The 15,783-nt window shown below is 41.3% G+C and overlaps 1 protein-coding gene and 1 non-coding gene across 3 annotated transcripts in view; one reads left to right on the top strand and one right to left on the bottom strand.

Annotated features, from left to right (window-relative positions):
* Positions 1 to 9,525, bottom strand: part of acaa2 (acetyl-CoA acyltransferase 2) — a 70,527-nt gene extending 61,002 nt beyond the window's left edge. Inside the window, exon 1 of one of the 2 annotated variants that reach the window (XM_048531506.2) lies at positions 9,365 to 9,525. In XM_048531506.2, coding sequence (XP_048387463.1) covers positions 9,365 to 9,380 — 16 coding nt within the window. In that variant the 5' untranslated portion in view covers positions 9,381 to 9,525. Of the gene's footprint in view, positions 1 to 9,104; positions 9,332 to 9,364 lie in introns of those variants that run through there. The other variant, XM_048531516.2, reaches the window with a different exon arrangement.
* Positions 9,526 to 10,460: 935 nt separating this feature from the next.
* Positions 10,461 to 10,547, top strand: LOC125460173 (small Cajal body-specific RNA 18). The gene has a single exon (XR_007249209.1). It is a non-coding gene; the product is annotated as a small Cajal body-specific RNA 18 (non-coding RNA).
* Positions 10,548 to 15,783: the final 5,236 nt, after the last annotated feature.

Below are 15,783 nucleotides of genomic sequence, written 5' to 3'. Positions count from 1 at the left end.
GCTGTTGGGACCATTGGGCCTCTCACGGAGCCTTGTCCCCAACAGGCACATACTTGACGAATTGTCACACGTTCCAGTAGCGAGGAGTTTTGCGCTAAGTGGCAGGATCCGGTCACCTTGGGCTCTCCCTTGGGATACGGTTTCCTGGGAATTATCAGTTTGGGAGGGTCCTCAGGGGTGGTGCCCACTAAAAACCGAAACTACCTTATATGTGGGCTCACTGCCCTGGGAAACAGTATAATGTTGGTATTGGAAGCAGTAAATCAGGAATTAGCTGAACTTCAACTCTATGCTCCTTATCTTCCTACACAGGGGTATGTGGAAACTGTCTTAAACTTCCTGCCTGAATAGGATTGGGTGAGAAACATTTGTAAAGGTGTGAGACATCTGTAATTCTGCAAGGGGGTGAACCTTTTGTAAAGATATGACACTCCTGTTTATACTGAAGTGGCCACATCAGTGATCTTTTGTTCAAGTGAGACACTTCAGTGGCTTGAAAAATCGCATTCTGTCACTTCAACTTGAAAACGCATCCTGCCATTATCAGTCACTTCACAAACGATCAATACTGTAACCTGTTCTCTTTATGTTCCAAATGTAGTAATTTTTTTTGTATTAGCCAAATCAGAGTACAAAAAGTAGGGACCCTCCACTGTTTAGGGAGAATCACTTATGGAACTCGGCACTCTGCCAGATTGTGTACAGTGATCCTCCACAGCTTGTACTTGCGTAATAAAAGGATTGAGATTTTGTAGCCAGGCTTGTCATTACATCAAGTCCGTGAGGGTCTCCAAAAACAAACCTGATAGTGCCAATCAAGTGGGTTGTCTTGTTCTGAATGTTAACTGCCACTGGTCAGCCAAGCCTGGATACTGTCCAGCTTTTGTTGCATTTGAACAAGAATTGTTTCAGTATCTGGAGAAGTAGCGAATAGTATGGGCCATTGTGGTGTCACTGGTGAGTAACCCCACTTCTGACCTTATGATGGAGGGAAGGGCATTGATGAAGCTAAAAAGATGGTTTGGCCTAGTAGACCACCCTGAGGAATTCCTGCAGAGAAGACTGGCCTCCAACAACCACGACCATCTTCCAGGTATGACTCCGGTCAGGGGGCAACTTGCTACAATATAAAAATGATTCGAGTTTTGCTCGGGCTCCTTGATGCCACACAGTTGAAAGTCAAGCGTTGGTGTTGTCACCTCATCTCTGGAATTCAGCTCTTTTATCCATGTTTGAACCAAAGCTGTAAAGAGGTTAGGAGCGGAGTGTCATTGATCACATGCTGCTTGTTAGCACTGATGACACTTTCCATCACTTTACTGATGATCACGAGCCGATTGATGGGGCCATTATTAGCCAGGTAGAATTTGCTCAACTTTGTATTTGTGCATAGAAAGAAGCTGAGCAATTTTCCATATTGTTGGGTAAATACTATTGTTGCAACACCTTGGCTAGTGGAGTGGCAAGTTTTGGAGCACAAATCTTCAGTACTGTTGCTGGAATGTTGTCAGCGCCCATTGCCTTTGCAATATCCAGTGTGTCTAACCATTTCTTGATATTATGCGGAGTGAAACAAATTAGCTGAAGACCGGTATCTGTAATTCTGGGGAGCACTGGAGGAAGCCAAGATGGATCAGCCACTTGGCATTTCTGGCAGAAGATTACTGTGAATGCTTCAGACTTATCTGCATTCACTGATGTGTTGGGCTCTTCCTTCTTTGAGAATGGATATATTTGTGGAGCTCCAGTGAGTTGTTTAATCATCCACCAGCATTCACAACTGCAGAGCTTAGACATGATCCATCTGTTGTGGAATTGCTTTTCCTAAGAGTAGGTCCAGCGTTGCACCCTCTTGCGTACGGCCCTCTACATATTGATTTAGGAAACTTTTGACAAATTCCACCCCATCTGGAACTTATACACTGTGCAGCCCAGTTAACACAGGGGAAATTAAAATCTCCAACCAATACTACTCTATTATTCCTACAGGTATCTGCAATCTCCCTACTCATCTGCTCCTCTAGTACCTGCTCACTACCTGGGGGTCTATAATGCAGTCCCAACAGGTTAACTATGCTTTTCTTGTTTCAAAGTTCTAACCATATGCCTCACTTGATGACCCCTTAAGAATATGCTCTCTAAGCATTGTTTAGTCCTCCCTTATCCCTCTTTGCTTACTTGCACGTCTGTCACACCTGTTGCTTCTGTACCCTGGAACATTGAGCTGCCAGTCCTGCCCTTCTTTCAGCCATGTTTCTGTTATGGCTACAATATCTCAGTCCACAGAACTAATCCATGCTCTGGGCTCGTCTGCCTTTCCAGTCAGGGCTTGTGTTGAAATAAATGCACTTTAAATCAGTCTTCTTCCAGTCCCATTTTAACTGTTAAGTGTTTGTACACATGTTAATACATGAATGGCCCCAATATTAAACTTGAAACGTTAGGAAATACTGCGAAGTTTACCAACTGAGGGGATACCTGAATGAAGTATACTTTCTTAATTGCATTTAACTCATTGCTGAAGCCCTATTCCAGAATATGCTAGAATAATTGTGTGAGTGTCCAGAAGGTTAAAACTGAAGAAAGAAAGTTTAATACCGCATTGTGAAGAACGTTGTTCCTCCAAACTTTAAAAACAAACAGAGACTAATTCTGGAAATTCAAGTTTCACCAGTTGTCCCACGAGTGGGATTGAATCAGTGTCTTCACAGAATTAGCCTGAACCACCAGGATTATTAGTTCTGTTACGTTACCACAATGTGGTAATACTTCCCCTCCTGGACGAAAGCTTAAAGTGAGTCAGCATACCTATATCTTTCTGGTGACATTTTTACTCCCTATTTTCTGATGGCATAATGGAGATTAAAAGCCTACTATTTAGGACACAGAACATAGAAAAGTACAGCACAGTACAGGCCCTTCGGCCCACGATGTTGTGCCGTGGAATAATCCTAATCCAAAAATAAAATAACCCCTCTACATTGGGGAAACCAAGCGGAGGCTTGGGGACCGCTTTGCAGAACACCTCCGCTCGGTTCGCAACAAACAACTGCACAACCCAGTCGCGAACCATTTCAACTCCCCCTCCCATTCCTCAGACGACATATCTATCATGGGCCTCCTGCAGTGCCACAATGATGCCACCCGAAGGTTGCAGGAACAGCAACTCATATTCCGCTTGGGAACCCTGCAGCCCAATGGTATCAACGTGGACTTCACAAGCTTCAAAATCTCCCCTTCCCCCACTGCATCCCAAAACCAGCCCAGTTCCTCCCCTCCCCCCACTGCATCCCAAAACCAGCCCAGCCTGTCTCTGCTTCCCTAACCTGTTCTTCCTCTCACCCATCCCTTCCTCCCACCTCAAGCTGCACCTCCATTTCCTACCTACCACCTCATCCCGCCTCCTTGACCTGTCCATCTTCCCTACTGACCTATCCCCTCCTTACCTATACTCTCCTCTCCACCTATCTTGTTTTCTCTCCATCTTTGGTCCGCCTCCCCCTCTCTCCCTATTTATTCCAGTTTCCTCTCCCCATCCCCCTCTCTGAAGAAGGGTCTAGGCCCGAAATGTCAGCTTTTGTGCTCCTAAGATGTTGCTTGGCCTGCTGTGTTCATCCAGCTCCACACTTTGTTATCTTGGATTCTCCAGCATCTGCAGTTCCCATTATCACTAACCTACATTCCCCTCAATTCACTGCTGTCCATGCGCATGTCCAGCAGTCGCTTAAATGTCACTAATGACTCTGCTTCCACAACTACCACTGGTAAACTATTCCATGCGCGAACAACTCTCTGGGTGAAGAACCTCCCTCTGACGTCTCCTCTATACCTTCCTCCTAACACCTTAAAACTATGACCCCTCGTGGCAGTCAATCCTGCCCTGGGGAAAAGTCTCTGGCTATCGACTCTATCAATGCCTCTCATTACCTTGTACACCTCGATCAGGTCACCTCTCTTCCTCCTTCTCTCCAGAGAGAAAAGTCCAAGCTCAAAAGCAGACATTAACTGTTCTGCATGATGTATTTATGTTTTCAGGATAGCAACAACCACCTCCCATTTCTGGCAATCAATCATTTCCTCTAAGTGCCCTAGATGCTGCAGTGGATGTTTGTAAAAATCTAGAACTTAAGCAAGTAAAGTGATCACGAGGTAAAGACAAGGGCCAAGTTAAAAGTTAAATTAAATTGTCTATTGAAATCCTATTTACAACACCATATGTGTTTTCTTTTCAGTTTGCATTCAATAGTTGATCCTCACTCAAAACGTAGGACCAACTCAAATTGTGTTCTTATTTTTCCCTGTTTCACTCCTGATGGCCTCATGTCAAACTGCACATTGGACAGCAACTGATGTTATTAAAAAAGGTCTTTGCAGCAGCACCAGATTTGACCATTCCTTACCCATTCTCATTGTGGAGATGTTGTGAGCACTGGAAACCCCTCCGTCTTGTACTATTATTTTTTAAAAGCTGCAAACATAGACAAATATCTGACCTCAGGACTGTAGTCCTACATTTGACAGCTGCAGCAATGATACATTTGAATTTGTTGACTGGTTCACTTTTTATCAATACGGTGGGTGAGGAAGTAAAACAAACAAACCATTGAACTTTGGATTGCTAAAAGAAGGTTTTAAAATTACCTAATCAACTTGGCAGTTCAAAAATAAGCCAAATGCTATTTTAGAGAAGACATTGCAGAAAAAAATTTATACATTCAGCATTTGTAACAGTCAGTGAAAGAGATTATTCTTTCTGATAAGGATGTAAAAAAAATGATAATCACTAACGTAAAACAAAGTTGCAAACTATGCTAATTTCAGAACAGAGGCCAGGCAACAAATCACAATACTAAAACGCGATGGCTGTATCTGCTATTTTACAGCATCGCCATGCAAAGCATTGGAGAATATATTTGACCGTAAAGTTTCCTACTAGCTGGAGATTGAAACAAGCCTGGAAATTCCTGATCTATGCAGAGCAGTTTCCCACTAATTGGATCTTTCCCAAATGATTAACCAACATTTTTCTGTATTTGGTCATCTTTTCTGCTTCTGATCAAAATGCATATATGAAAAGTAATAGCATCCATATTTGGAGATCAGATAGACTGAGGTGGCTTTCCTTGGAGATTGGAAGGGGTGATGTGCTTGAGATGGGCAAAATTATAGGCAGCATACATTGGGTAAACAGGAATTACCTTTCCACTTGGTGGAAGGGTCATTGACAAGGGGGCATGGATTCAAGGTACAAGGCAAAGGATTTAGAAGGGACATCTTTCATTTTTCTTCCAGACAGTGTTGGGATCTGGAACTTGCTGTTTGTAAGAGTGGTATTGCAGAAACCCTAATAATATTTAAGTGGTATTTAGAAATGTGCTTGCAATGCTAAAGCACACAAAGGTGATGAGCCAAGTGCTAGAAAATAGGATTAGAATAGTCAGGCACTCATTTCTGACTGACACAGACTTGATAGGCTGAATGGCCTTTTTCTGTGCTGTCAACCTGTGTCCTTATGACCATGACTCCCATCCCCAAACCCTGCCTACTATCCCTAAATTGTTAGACTACTTACCTTATATTGGCAAATGAATGAGTAAAAATTTCCTCTAACTAAATATTGATATTCCAAATGAAGTTCATTGGACTCAAAATGTCAACTATTTCCCTCCCTGTTTTGATGGACCGGCTGTCTCTAACAGTTTTCATTTTGGATTTTAAACATCTGCAGTATTTTGCTTTTAAATATTAAGACTAAAACCACTGTCACAAACTCCTTTTGCTACTAACTCAATCCTGCCACTATCTACTGCTGAATCAGATCATTCATAACTTTACTACTATATCTGAGCCAATAAATGAGTTTCCAAGTCCATATCCAGTGTCACTGCCAAGTATTTCCACCTTATAACAGTACCTCGCCTCAGCACACCTACTGCTAGTATCATCATCCATGCCTTACTTAGACTCGAAATTCCAACACACACCTGGCCAGCTTTCTGTCTTCTCCCCTCCAAAAACTAAAGCCTACCTACATCCTAATTTGCACTATGTTCCATTATCCACTGCTCCTGAACTTCACTGAATTCCAAGTTGAGCAAAGCTGCAGTTTTAAATTTTTAATTCCATTTTTAGGACGCTGTTGGCTCCTTCTTACCTGTGCAGTTTCTTCTGCAAAACTTCAAGACATCTGCAAGCCACTTTTTGCACATCACTGATTTTAATTGCTCAACCAATGGCAACCATGCCTTCAGTTGCTGAAGCCATTATTTCCAATTCTCTGCAAACTTCTTGGTCTCTCTTCCTTTTGTTTCTCCTTCAAGATGCTGCTTAAAACCGTTGGTCATTTGCACTAATCTCATTATGTGAATCAGTGTCACATGTTGTTTAATAGAACTTAAGGACCCAATGACATTTTAGACATTAAAAATATTATATAAATGCATATCTAATTTCCATTTATAAAGGAAAAAGAAAAACAAAATTAGTGGCCATCAATGCAATGCAAGACAGTCACTAAAGAAAACAGACAATTCAAGAAACTTCTTTACAAGTGGGCAGTGAGAATCGCCGAGTAGTTGGTTTGAAAAGTATAGATGCATTTAAGAGAAAATTAGATAGAGAATAGGAGGGCCTACTGGTAACAGTCAGATAAGAAAGGATGGGAGGAAGCTTGAGGAGGGCACAAATGCAGGGCCGGACTAGATGGGTTGAATAGCTAATTTCTGTGCTGTATATAGTCCTGTAGTATCATCTCATCATATCTCATTGTTGGGGAAGACCAATCTGTCTGCCACATTTCCCTGTACAGTCTCAGCAATTTATTGGCTGCAAAGTGCTTTAGGATGAGGTCATAAGAGATACTTTAGAGATACAAATTTATTTTCCTTTTCTAAATAGTTTCTTTAAAATGCAGAACTCAGTAACTCAAAATTTCAAATGGCTTAAAATTCCTTTTAAATGCTCATACAAGCCTGCAATAAATATAGGCTGGATGCACATTTATTGCCCATCCCTAGTTGTCCTTGAGGGGCTGTGGTGAGCCACCTCCTTGAACCACTGCATTTGTGTCACTGTATACACAACTCTAGATTGGAGGGAACAACTGCTGGAAGGTAAAATATAAAGGCACAATGAATCAAAATATAAACATTTGCAATTACTAATAGATACATCAATCTCAGTTCTGCTTTTAGACATGTATCACATTTTGGTAACCTCTTAAAACAAATCATCTCTCCATTTATTAAGCAGAAATTTGACTTTTTTCATTCCTTGCCATTACAAATCTACACTCAAAGTTTCCCAAACAATTTGGGACATGTTAGCAGCACATGAACTACTATTTAAAAACCTCCCCGTTCATCACTTTTGAAAAATCTCTACTAGAAAAGGGGAAACCAGCTACTATTAATTCAAGTCAGAAGTCACCTGGCATCAGGTTATAGTCCAACGGGTTTATTTAAAATGTTTACTTGTTACTTTGGTTAGACCCTTATCAAGCAACTCTGATACCTACTGATGTTATTCCAGCATTTGGTTGGCTCTAGCACCATCTTATTTTTGACTATTTATAATATCTCTCTGCCTGAATTAATCAGTCCACAGGTAATCCCTTCAATTCTTATTTAGCTTGTTGACACGTTACTCGCCGTTTGACACTCCTGATCACCTGCAAAGACTTGTTATTCAGCCCGTCATCCACCACTCATTATTTGTACTTATCTATTGACACTCTTAATTACTTGGAATTATCTTGCCATTATCTCTCCATCTATATACTCTGCGCCCATGCCCTTCACTCCACTTCACCCGATGAAGGAGCAGTGCTAAAAAGCTTGTGATTTAAATAAATTTGGACTATAACTCAGTGTCATGTAACTTCTGACTTTATCCACCACAGTCACATTGGTATCTCCACATTATGAATTAAAGAAAAGAGACTGAAAAACCACTGATATTGTATAACCAATATGTTATTTCAGTCGTAGATGTGTACAATTGGGTCACAAGTTTCAATTATCTTTGAAGTGTGGTTGCAAGTTGGAAAACATAAAAGAAAACTTACATTTAGAGCAGGACACATCGTAATTGTAAGTGCAAGATTTCCAACAAAAGCTCCTCAACAAAAATCGTAAGTCACCTTCTGGTAGATCTGTTATGCTTTCAACCACCCTCTGTTTTCATTTTCTCCACAGCTAGCACCTCACTCACTTCCTCCAATACCATTCTTAAAATGTGTATCTTTTTGATTACACCATCAGTAACCTTTCCTACTTCTCACAAAAATACATTTTTTCTGTTAAAAAGAAAAGAACATCACAAACCTAATTCCCTGACCACTTAAGGCAAGACTGGACCCTAAAGAACAAACACAGAAGTTGATTACCAAAAGAACTGCAGTTGCTGTAAATCAGGAACAAAAACAAAGTTGCTGGAAAAGCTCAGCAAGTCTGGCAGCATCTGTGGAGGAGAAAACAGAGTTAATGTTTCAGGTTCGGTGACCCTTCCTCAGAAAGCTCAGTAGGTGTGGCAGCATCTATGAAGAAAAATAAGAGTTAATATTTTGGGTCCTGTGAACCTTCTTCAGAACTGCTGAACTTTTCCAACAACTTCTGTTGTTGTTCCTGATTTATAGCATCCATAGTTCTTACAGTGGACATTAAATAAGCCTTGTGAAATCAATATCCATTCCGAAATAAAAAGAAATGCTTGTGGCCACACTTCTTGGATACATCTCCACTAATTCAGCAGCCAGAAGGAAATCAAAAATTTCCAATCGTCAGGCATGCCATGTAAGAAGCAACTTCCTTTGACGAAAGCCATTCTTTAAAAATGAATACAATTTCTTGATTAAATAGAACTGCAATATATATTTTTAATATTGCACATTCTCACAATAAAAACCAAAGAACAGCGATACTTGAAACCAGAAACAAAAACAGAAGTTGCTGGGAAAGTTCACAACATCTGTGGAGAGAGCAAGCAGTGTTAATGTTTCGGGTCTATAGACCTTTCTTCAGAACTCCAATTCTCGCCTTTGCTTCAGTGCAAGTCCACTCGGCCCCATCTTAAAACTTCAAAAAGTTTTTAAAAGTGACTCCTACCGTATCTTCAAATGTTGACAGTTCACATCGCAACTCGGCTGGAGTTGACATACACTCTCCAAAAAGTTATGGATGGAGGCTTTTTAAACGGGACAAAGTTCAAGGATTATAACGGAGGCGAATGTTATTTCAAATTCAAACAGTGAACCCAACTGCAGTAAGGTGCCGGCATTTTATGATATTATGAGAAAGAATGGTGTTCCTTGTTTATTATTCTGCGATCCGAGCAGGTATATAAACATCGTTCTACTTTGACTCACCTCTGAGAAGAGCCATGCTATAAGACCGCCTCCACTCAAAGCCCTTCACTGTCAAACACAGAGAGCTTTCACCTACAGCTAGTTCTCCATCCGAGAGACAACATTCACTACGCTGGCCCTCATCACAATTGTCAAGCGCCTCATCGCAGCACAAAATGAAACAGAGGCCTTACAAAAGAACAAAACCCTGAGGCATAATTTAACTGAATAAGTTAATTAAATTTGCCCTATGAGACAAAGGGCGGATGACGAAACCTCAAGCCAGAATGATAAAATACATAATTTGGTACCTTCATGATAGACAGGGAGTCTATTTAAATCGCGCAGGGTTGATGATTGACATTTAAATGGACCGGTAGCAACAGGGAGTCCTACACAGTAGGCGGGGTTCTGGTCAGGCTGGCAGCGGCGACAAGTTCTGCGCATGCGCGGCAGCGGACGGGCGGTGCGGCTTAGTTTGAGGTAGCTTGAAAGTTTTGCTTCAAAGTAATGGAAATGGTGTTTGGCCGAGAGGAGCCGAGTTGGTCTTTTTTTTAGTGGGAAGAGGGACTAAAAACGACTCTTGATTTGTCAAAGATAATAAAATGTGAGGCTGGATGAACACAGCAGGCCAAGCAGCATCTCAGGAGCACAAAAGCTGACGTTTCGGGCCTAGACCCTTCATCAGAGAGGCCCGAAACGTCAGCTTTTGTGCTCCTGAGATGCTGCTTGGCCTGCTGTGTTCATCCAGCCTCACATTTTATTATCTTGGAATCTCCAGCATCTGCAGTTCCCATTATCTCTTGATTTGTCTGACTGAGTGAGTGTGAAATCGTTCCCCAGATGAACCTGTCTATTTTCCTTATATGATCGGGCCCTTGTTTGAGGATCCGGAGATGATTAAACTAACTTCGTGATGGGACCGTCTGAGTGGGTGAATGAATGGCTGTGTGCATCATTTTAAATTTAATCTTGGATGGAGTTTTCAGAGTAGGTTCAAGGAGCTGGGAGAGCAGCAGTGAATAATAACTGGAACTTTGATTGCTTTAGTTGATTTGGATAGGAAGTGGGGTGGATGTGGGGATTTGTTTCAGGCAGGTGCTTGATATGTAAAATATGGTCGATGATGACTAGCCCACTGCGCAATCCGAGTTCCACAATGAACCTGAATGATGGAATTAGTGCTGGAAAATGTCTGAGACCCGCATATGAACAATAATATTAGGCTGAATGATGGGATTTTCTTAGGTAGGACACGTCAGATATTCGTGAAGACATCTGAATGGGTATTTTTTTCAAACTAAACTAATCCCATCTGCCTGCCTTTGGCCCATATCACTCCAAACTTTTCCTGTTCATGTAAGTATTTAAATGTTACGTCTGTATCCGCATCTGCCACTTTCCCTGGCAGTTTATTCTACACGCTAACCTTTTTTTAAAGAGTCGCCCCTGATGTCCTCTTTTACATCTTTCTCCTCTTGTCTTACGAGTATGCCCCCTAGTTTTGAACTCCGCCCCCCCCCCCCCACCTTAGGGAAAGACCTTTGCTATTCATCTTACCAATGCCCCTAATGATCTTAAAAATTAAGTCAGCCCTCAAGCTCTTACCCTCCAGTGTAAAAAAAAAAGTCATTGTCTAGCTTAATCCTCAAATTTTCGATTCCCAATAACATCCTGGTAAATCATTTCTGATAAAGAGTCAATAGACCCAAAATATTAACTCTGATTTTGCTCCACAGATGCTGTCAGACCTGCTCAGTTTTTCCAGCAATTTGTTTTTGTTTCAGACTTCCAGCATCTACAGATCTTTCAGTTGTTAAATCTTTTCTAAACTTGTCCAGTTTAATAATATGCTTCCTGTAACAGGGTGACCAGAACTGCACACAGTATTCCAGAAGAGGCCTCACCAACATCCTGTACAATGTGACATGCCAGCTCCTATACCGTTCTGAGGAAGGGCCACCAACCTGAACATTTACCTTCTCAGATGCTGCCAGACCTGCAGAGCTTTTCCAACAATTTCTGTTTTTGTTCCTATATTCAAAGGTCTAAGCAGGGAATGCAAGTGTGCTAAACTGCTTAACCACCCTCTCTACCTATGACACAAATCTACCGACATCACCAACTGCTGTGCAATTGAAAAGGGAATGGAAACCAATTAATCGGCAATTTTTTTTAAACACGCAATTGACCCATCCTCAATACTGCTTAAAGAAAAACCAAAAGAACTGCAGATGTTGTAAATTGGAGACAAAAATAGAAATTGCTAGAAAAGCTGAGAAGGTCTGGCAGCATCTGTGGTGAGAAATCAGAGTTAACATTTTGGGTCAAATGGAGCCTTTCTGAGGAAGAGTCACTGAACCCTAACCATTAACTGATTTTTCTCCACATATACTGGCAGACTTGCTGAGCTTTGCAGAAATTTCTACTGTTGTTTTAATGCTATGTATGTTATTGTGCACATGTATGTTAAATGTGTTCAGATTTTACTAAGTATACTAGATGAGGGCAGATGTTGTGTTTGGTTCTGATACCCTTTGGCTGAATACTATGCTGGACTGTATTTTCCAATTGACATATTAATGGAACTCATTAATTTTACAAATAAGTGTGTAATTTCCTTACCTGTTTGGAATTGAATGCATATTGCAGCAACCACAATCATTTGGTAATCCCCATGTTTGTGTTTATTTTTAAAAATGCATATATGCTATTAAGTTACCAACTACTTGGAGTTGAGGTTAAAATAAGAATTGTTCTGTCGCACATTCTTCCCTATCTAAATCACTGCTTCACATATCATGAAATCTGAGTTCAGTGGGTAAGAGGGAAGGCAAGTAGAATGTCTTTATTTCAAAGGGAATGGTGTATAAATTGGGAAAGGTTTTGCTGAAACAATACAAGGCATTAGTTAGACCATAGCAGGAATACTATGAACAGTTTTAGGCCTGTTACCTAAGGAAGGATATACCAGCATTGGAGCCAGTCCACAGAAGGTTAGCTAGGCTAATACTGGGTATGGAGGGACTGTGTTTTTAGGAGAGATTTGAGCAGAGTGGGCCTGAACTTCTTAGAGAAGACAAACATACAAAATTCTTAGGGGTCTTGACAGGGTAGATGTGGAAGAATTGTTTCCCCTTGTGGGAGAGCTTTAGGACAAGAGGACATAATCTGAATAAGGGGCTTCACACTTAAGACAGATGAGGAAGAATTTCTGAGGGTAGTGAATCAGTGGAATTCTTTGCTGCAAAGAGCTGCAGAGGCTAGGCCGGTAAATGTGTTCAAAGCTGAGATTTTTTTTATCAGTAAGGGAATACAGTTCTGGGGAAGCCAGGAAACTGGAGTTCAGGATTATCAGATCAACCATGATCTCATTGAATAGCCTATTTCTACTCCTACTTCTATTTGGTCATTACCAATTGTTACTAGTGTCACATTATCTGTGAAATTTTATTCACTGCACTATATTGTAATTTCTAAGTCAATGATGCATAATCATGAAGATGACATAATCATGAAACATTACTACAGCTTTTTTTCTGGTCATGCAAAAAATTCATATCCATGTTGCAACTGCCCCTTTTATTCCATGAGTACTAATTTGCTTGTAAATTTGTTGTGTGTACTTTATCAAATGCCTTTTTGAAGTCCATGTACACCACATCAACAGCATCATCCTCATCAAACCTCTGATACTAAAACAAAATAGCAGACAAATTAGTTAAACGTGATGTGCACTAATCGTGTTAGTTTTTTTAAAGAATTAATCTGCATCTGCCAAAGTGATTATTAATTTTATCCTGAATTATTCGTGTAAAAAAAATCTCTCCATAATGGAGGTTAAACTGATGGGTATACAGTTTCTCATCTTTGTACCTTTTCGAACAAGGGTGCAACATTTTGCAATTCTCCAGTCTTCTAGCACCAACTAAGTGGAAAGAGGATTAAAAGTTATGGCCAATACCTGCTTTCTCAATTCACTTCTCAGTAAAATTGAGTGCATCTTACCCTACTGCCTTCAGCTGTGCACCACGTTGTCCCACAAGAAAGAAAGAGAAAAATGTATTCAATGATTCTCATATAATCCATCTGGATGCTGTGTTTGTCATAAAACAAATTGCAGTTCAAACCCAATAAGTTTGGCAGCAACTGTGGAGAAAAAGCAGAATTAATGTTTTGAGTTCAGGGACAATTCTTCAGACCTGATAGTCACTGTCATGTTTGAATAGTTGGTTTAAGTATGCAAGCTGTGAGATGTTAGGGTGAGGCTTGCAACAGTGCTATGCGTATGAAATTGGAGTGAACTATGTGAACATGAAGTACAATCTCTGACCGATATATTGTTGGTAAATACAGGATAGGAGTACATGCCCAAGGCAAGTGATAAAGCTGATAAGACCCAGCATTGAAAATGCCGCCACTGATTTTGACATTTGAAATTTTGAAGCACTGCTGCAAGCTGCCTTGGGCTGGATCTGCCATTGATATTCAGGGATGTCTGCTCCTGCTTCCTTTTATATGTGTGATTGAAAATCTTGGCCCCCAGCAGATGGGACAACTTTCGTATTTTTCACTAAAGTCATAGAGTAATACAGCATGAAAATAGACCCTTTGATCCAATTTGTCCATGTAAACCAGATATACTAAATTGATCTAGTCCCAATTGCTGGCATTTGGCTCATTTCCCTCCTAACCCTTCCTGTTCACGTGGCTGTCCGGATGTCTTTTAACGGTGGCTCAGTCGTTAGCACTGCAGTCTCACAGCACCAGGGACCCGGGTTCAATTCCAGCCTGGGGTAACTGTCTGTGTGGAGTTTGCACATTCTGCCTGTGTCTGGTGGGTTTCCTCCGGGTGCTCCGGTTTCCTCCCACAGTCCAAAGATGTGCAGGCTAGGTGGATTGGCCATGCTAAATTGTCCAAAATGTTCAGAGGTGCGTGGGTTATAGGGGATTGGGTCTGGGTGGGATATATCAAGGGGCAGTGTGGACTTGTTGGGCCAAAGGGCCTGTTTCCACACTGTAGGGATTCTAATTTAATCTAATCAAAATGTCGTAATTGTACATGCCTCCATCAGTTCCTCTGGCAGTTCATTCCACACACACCACTCTGCATGAAAATGTTCACCTCTCACCTTTATAGTTATGCTATCTGGTTTTGAGCCCTGCACCCTGAGAAAAAGACCTTGGCTATTCATCCGATCCATGCCTTTACTGATTCTGTAAACCTCTATAAGGGCACCCTTCAGCCTGTGACACTCCAGGGAAAAAAACCCCAGCCTATTCAGTGTGGAGCTGCACAAACGTAGCAGGCTAGGCAGTATCAGAGGAGCAGGAATGTTGACTTTTCGGGTCGAGACCCAGAAGAATCCTGATCCAAAATGTCAATTTTCCTGCTCCTGTAATGCTGTCTGGTGAGCTGTGTTCCTTGAGTTCCACACTGTTGTCTCTGACTCCAGTATCTGCAGTTCTTGCTATCTCCCAGCCTATTCAGTCCCTCTCAGTAGCTCAAGCCCTCCAATCACAGCAACATCCTTGTAAGTCGAAGATTGTCAAGATATGAAATTTCCTGGCTAAAAAGAACTATTGTTGCTGCAGAGACCATAACTATTTTGTTAAATATGATTGTGCCTTAAAATTTTTAAAGGTTATGCATAATGAGCCTGTTCAAAGGGCTGAATGGGATACTACTGCTCCTGATTCATATCTTTTTATTTCAGATTAAACTAGATAACTGAAATGGAAGCTTACAGGGTGTGATATGGATGAAAGCAAGCATGCAGGTACAGTAGGCAGTGAAGAAAGCTAATGGCATGCTGGCCTTCGTAACAAGAGGAATTGAGTATAGGAGCAAAGAGGTCCTTCTGCAGCTGTACAGGGCCCTGGTGAGACCGCACCTGGAGTATTGTGTGCAGTTTTGGTCTCCAAGTTTGAGGAAGGACATTCTTGCTATTGAGGGAATGCAGCATAGGTTCACGAGGTAAATTCCCAGAATGGCGGGACTATCTTATGTTGAAAGATTGGAGCCACTGGGCTTGTATACACTTGAGTTTAGAAGGATGAGAGGGGATCTGATTTTAAGGTATAAGATTATTAAGGGATCGGACACTCTGGAGGCAGGAAGCATGTTTCTGCTGACGAGTGAGTCCAGAACCAGAGGACACAGTTTAAAAATAAGGGGTAGGCCATTTAGAACAGAGTTGAGGAAAGACTTCTTCACCCAGAGAGTGGTGGTTATATGGAATGCTCTGCCCCAGAAGGCAGTGGAGGCCAACTCTCTGGATACTTTCAAGAAAGAGATGGATAGAGCTCTTAAAAAATAGTGGAATCAAGGGTTATGGGGACAAGGCAGGAACAGGATACTGATTGTGGATGATCAGTCATGATCATAATGAATGGTGGTGCTGGCTCGAAGGGCCAAATGGCAGCACCTATTGTCTATT

The sequence above is a fragment of the Stegostoma tigrinum genome, chromosome 1 (genome assembly GCF_030684315.1).
Source record: "Stegostoma tigrinum isolate sSteTig4 chromosome 1, sSteTig4.hap1, whole genome shotgun sequence".
Lineage (NCBI taxonomy): Eukaryota > Metazoa > Chordata > Chondrichthyes > Orectolobiformes > Stegostomatidae > Stegostoma > Stegostoma tigrinum.
This window is presented reverse-complemented; position numbering and strand designations above follow the sequence as displayed.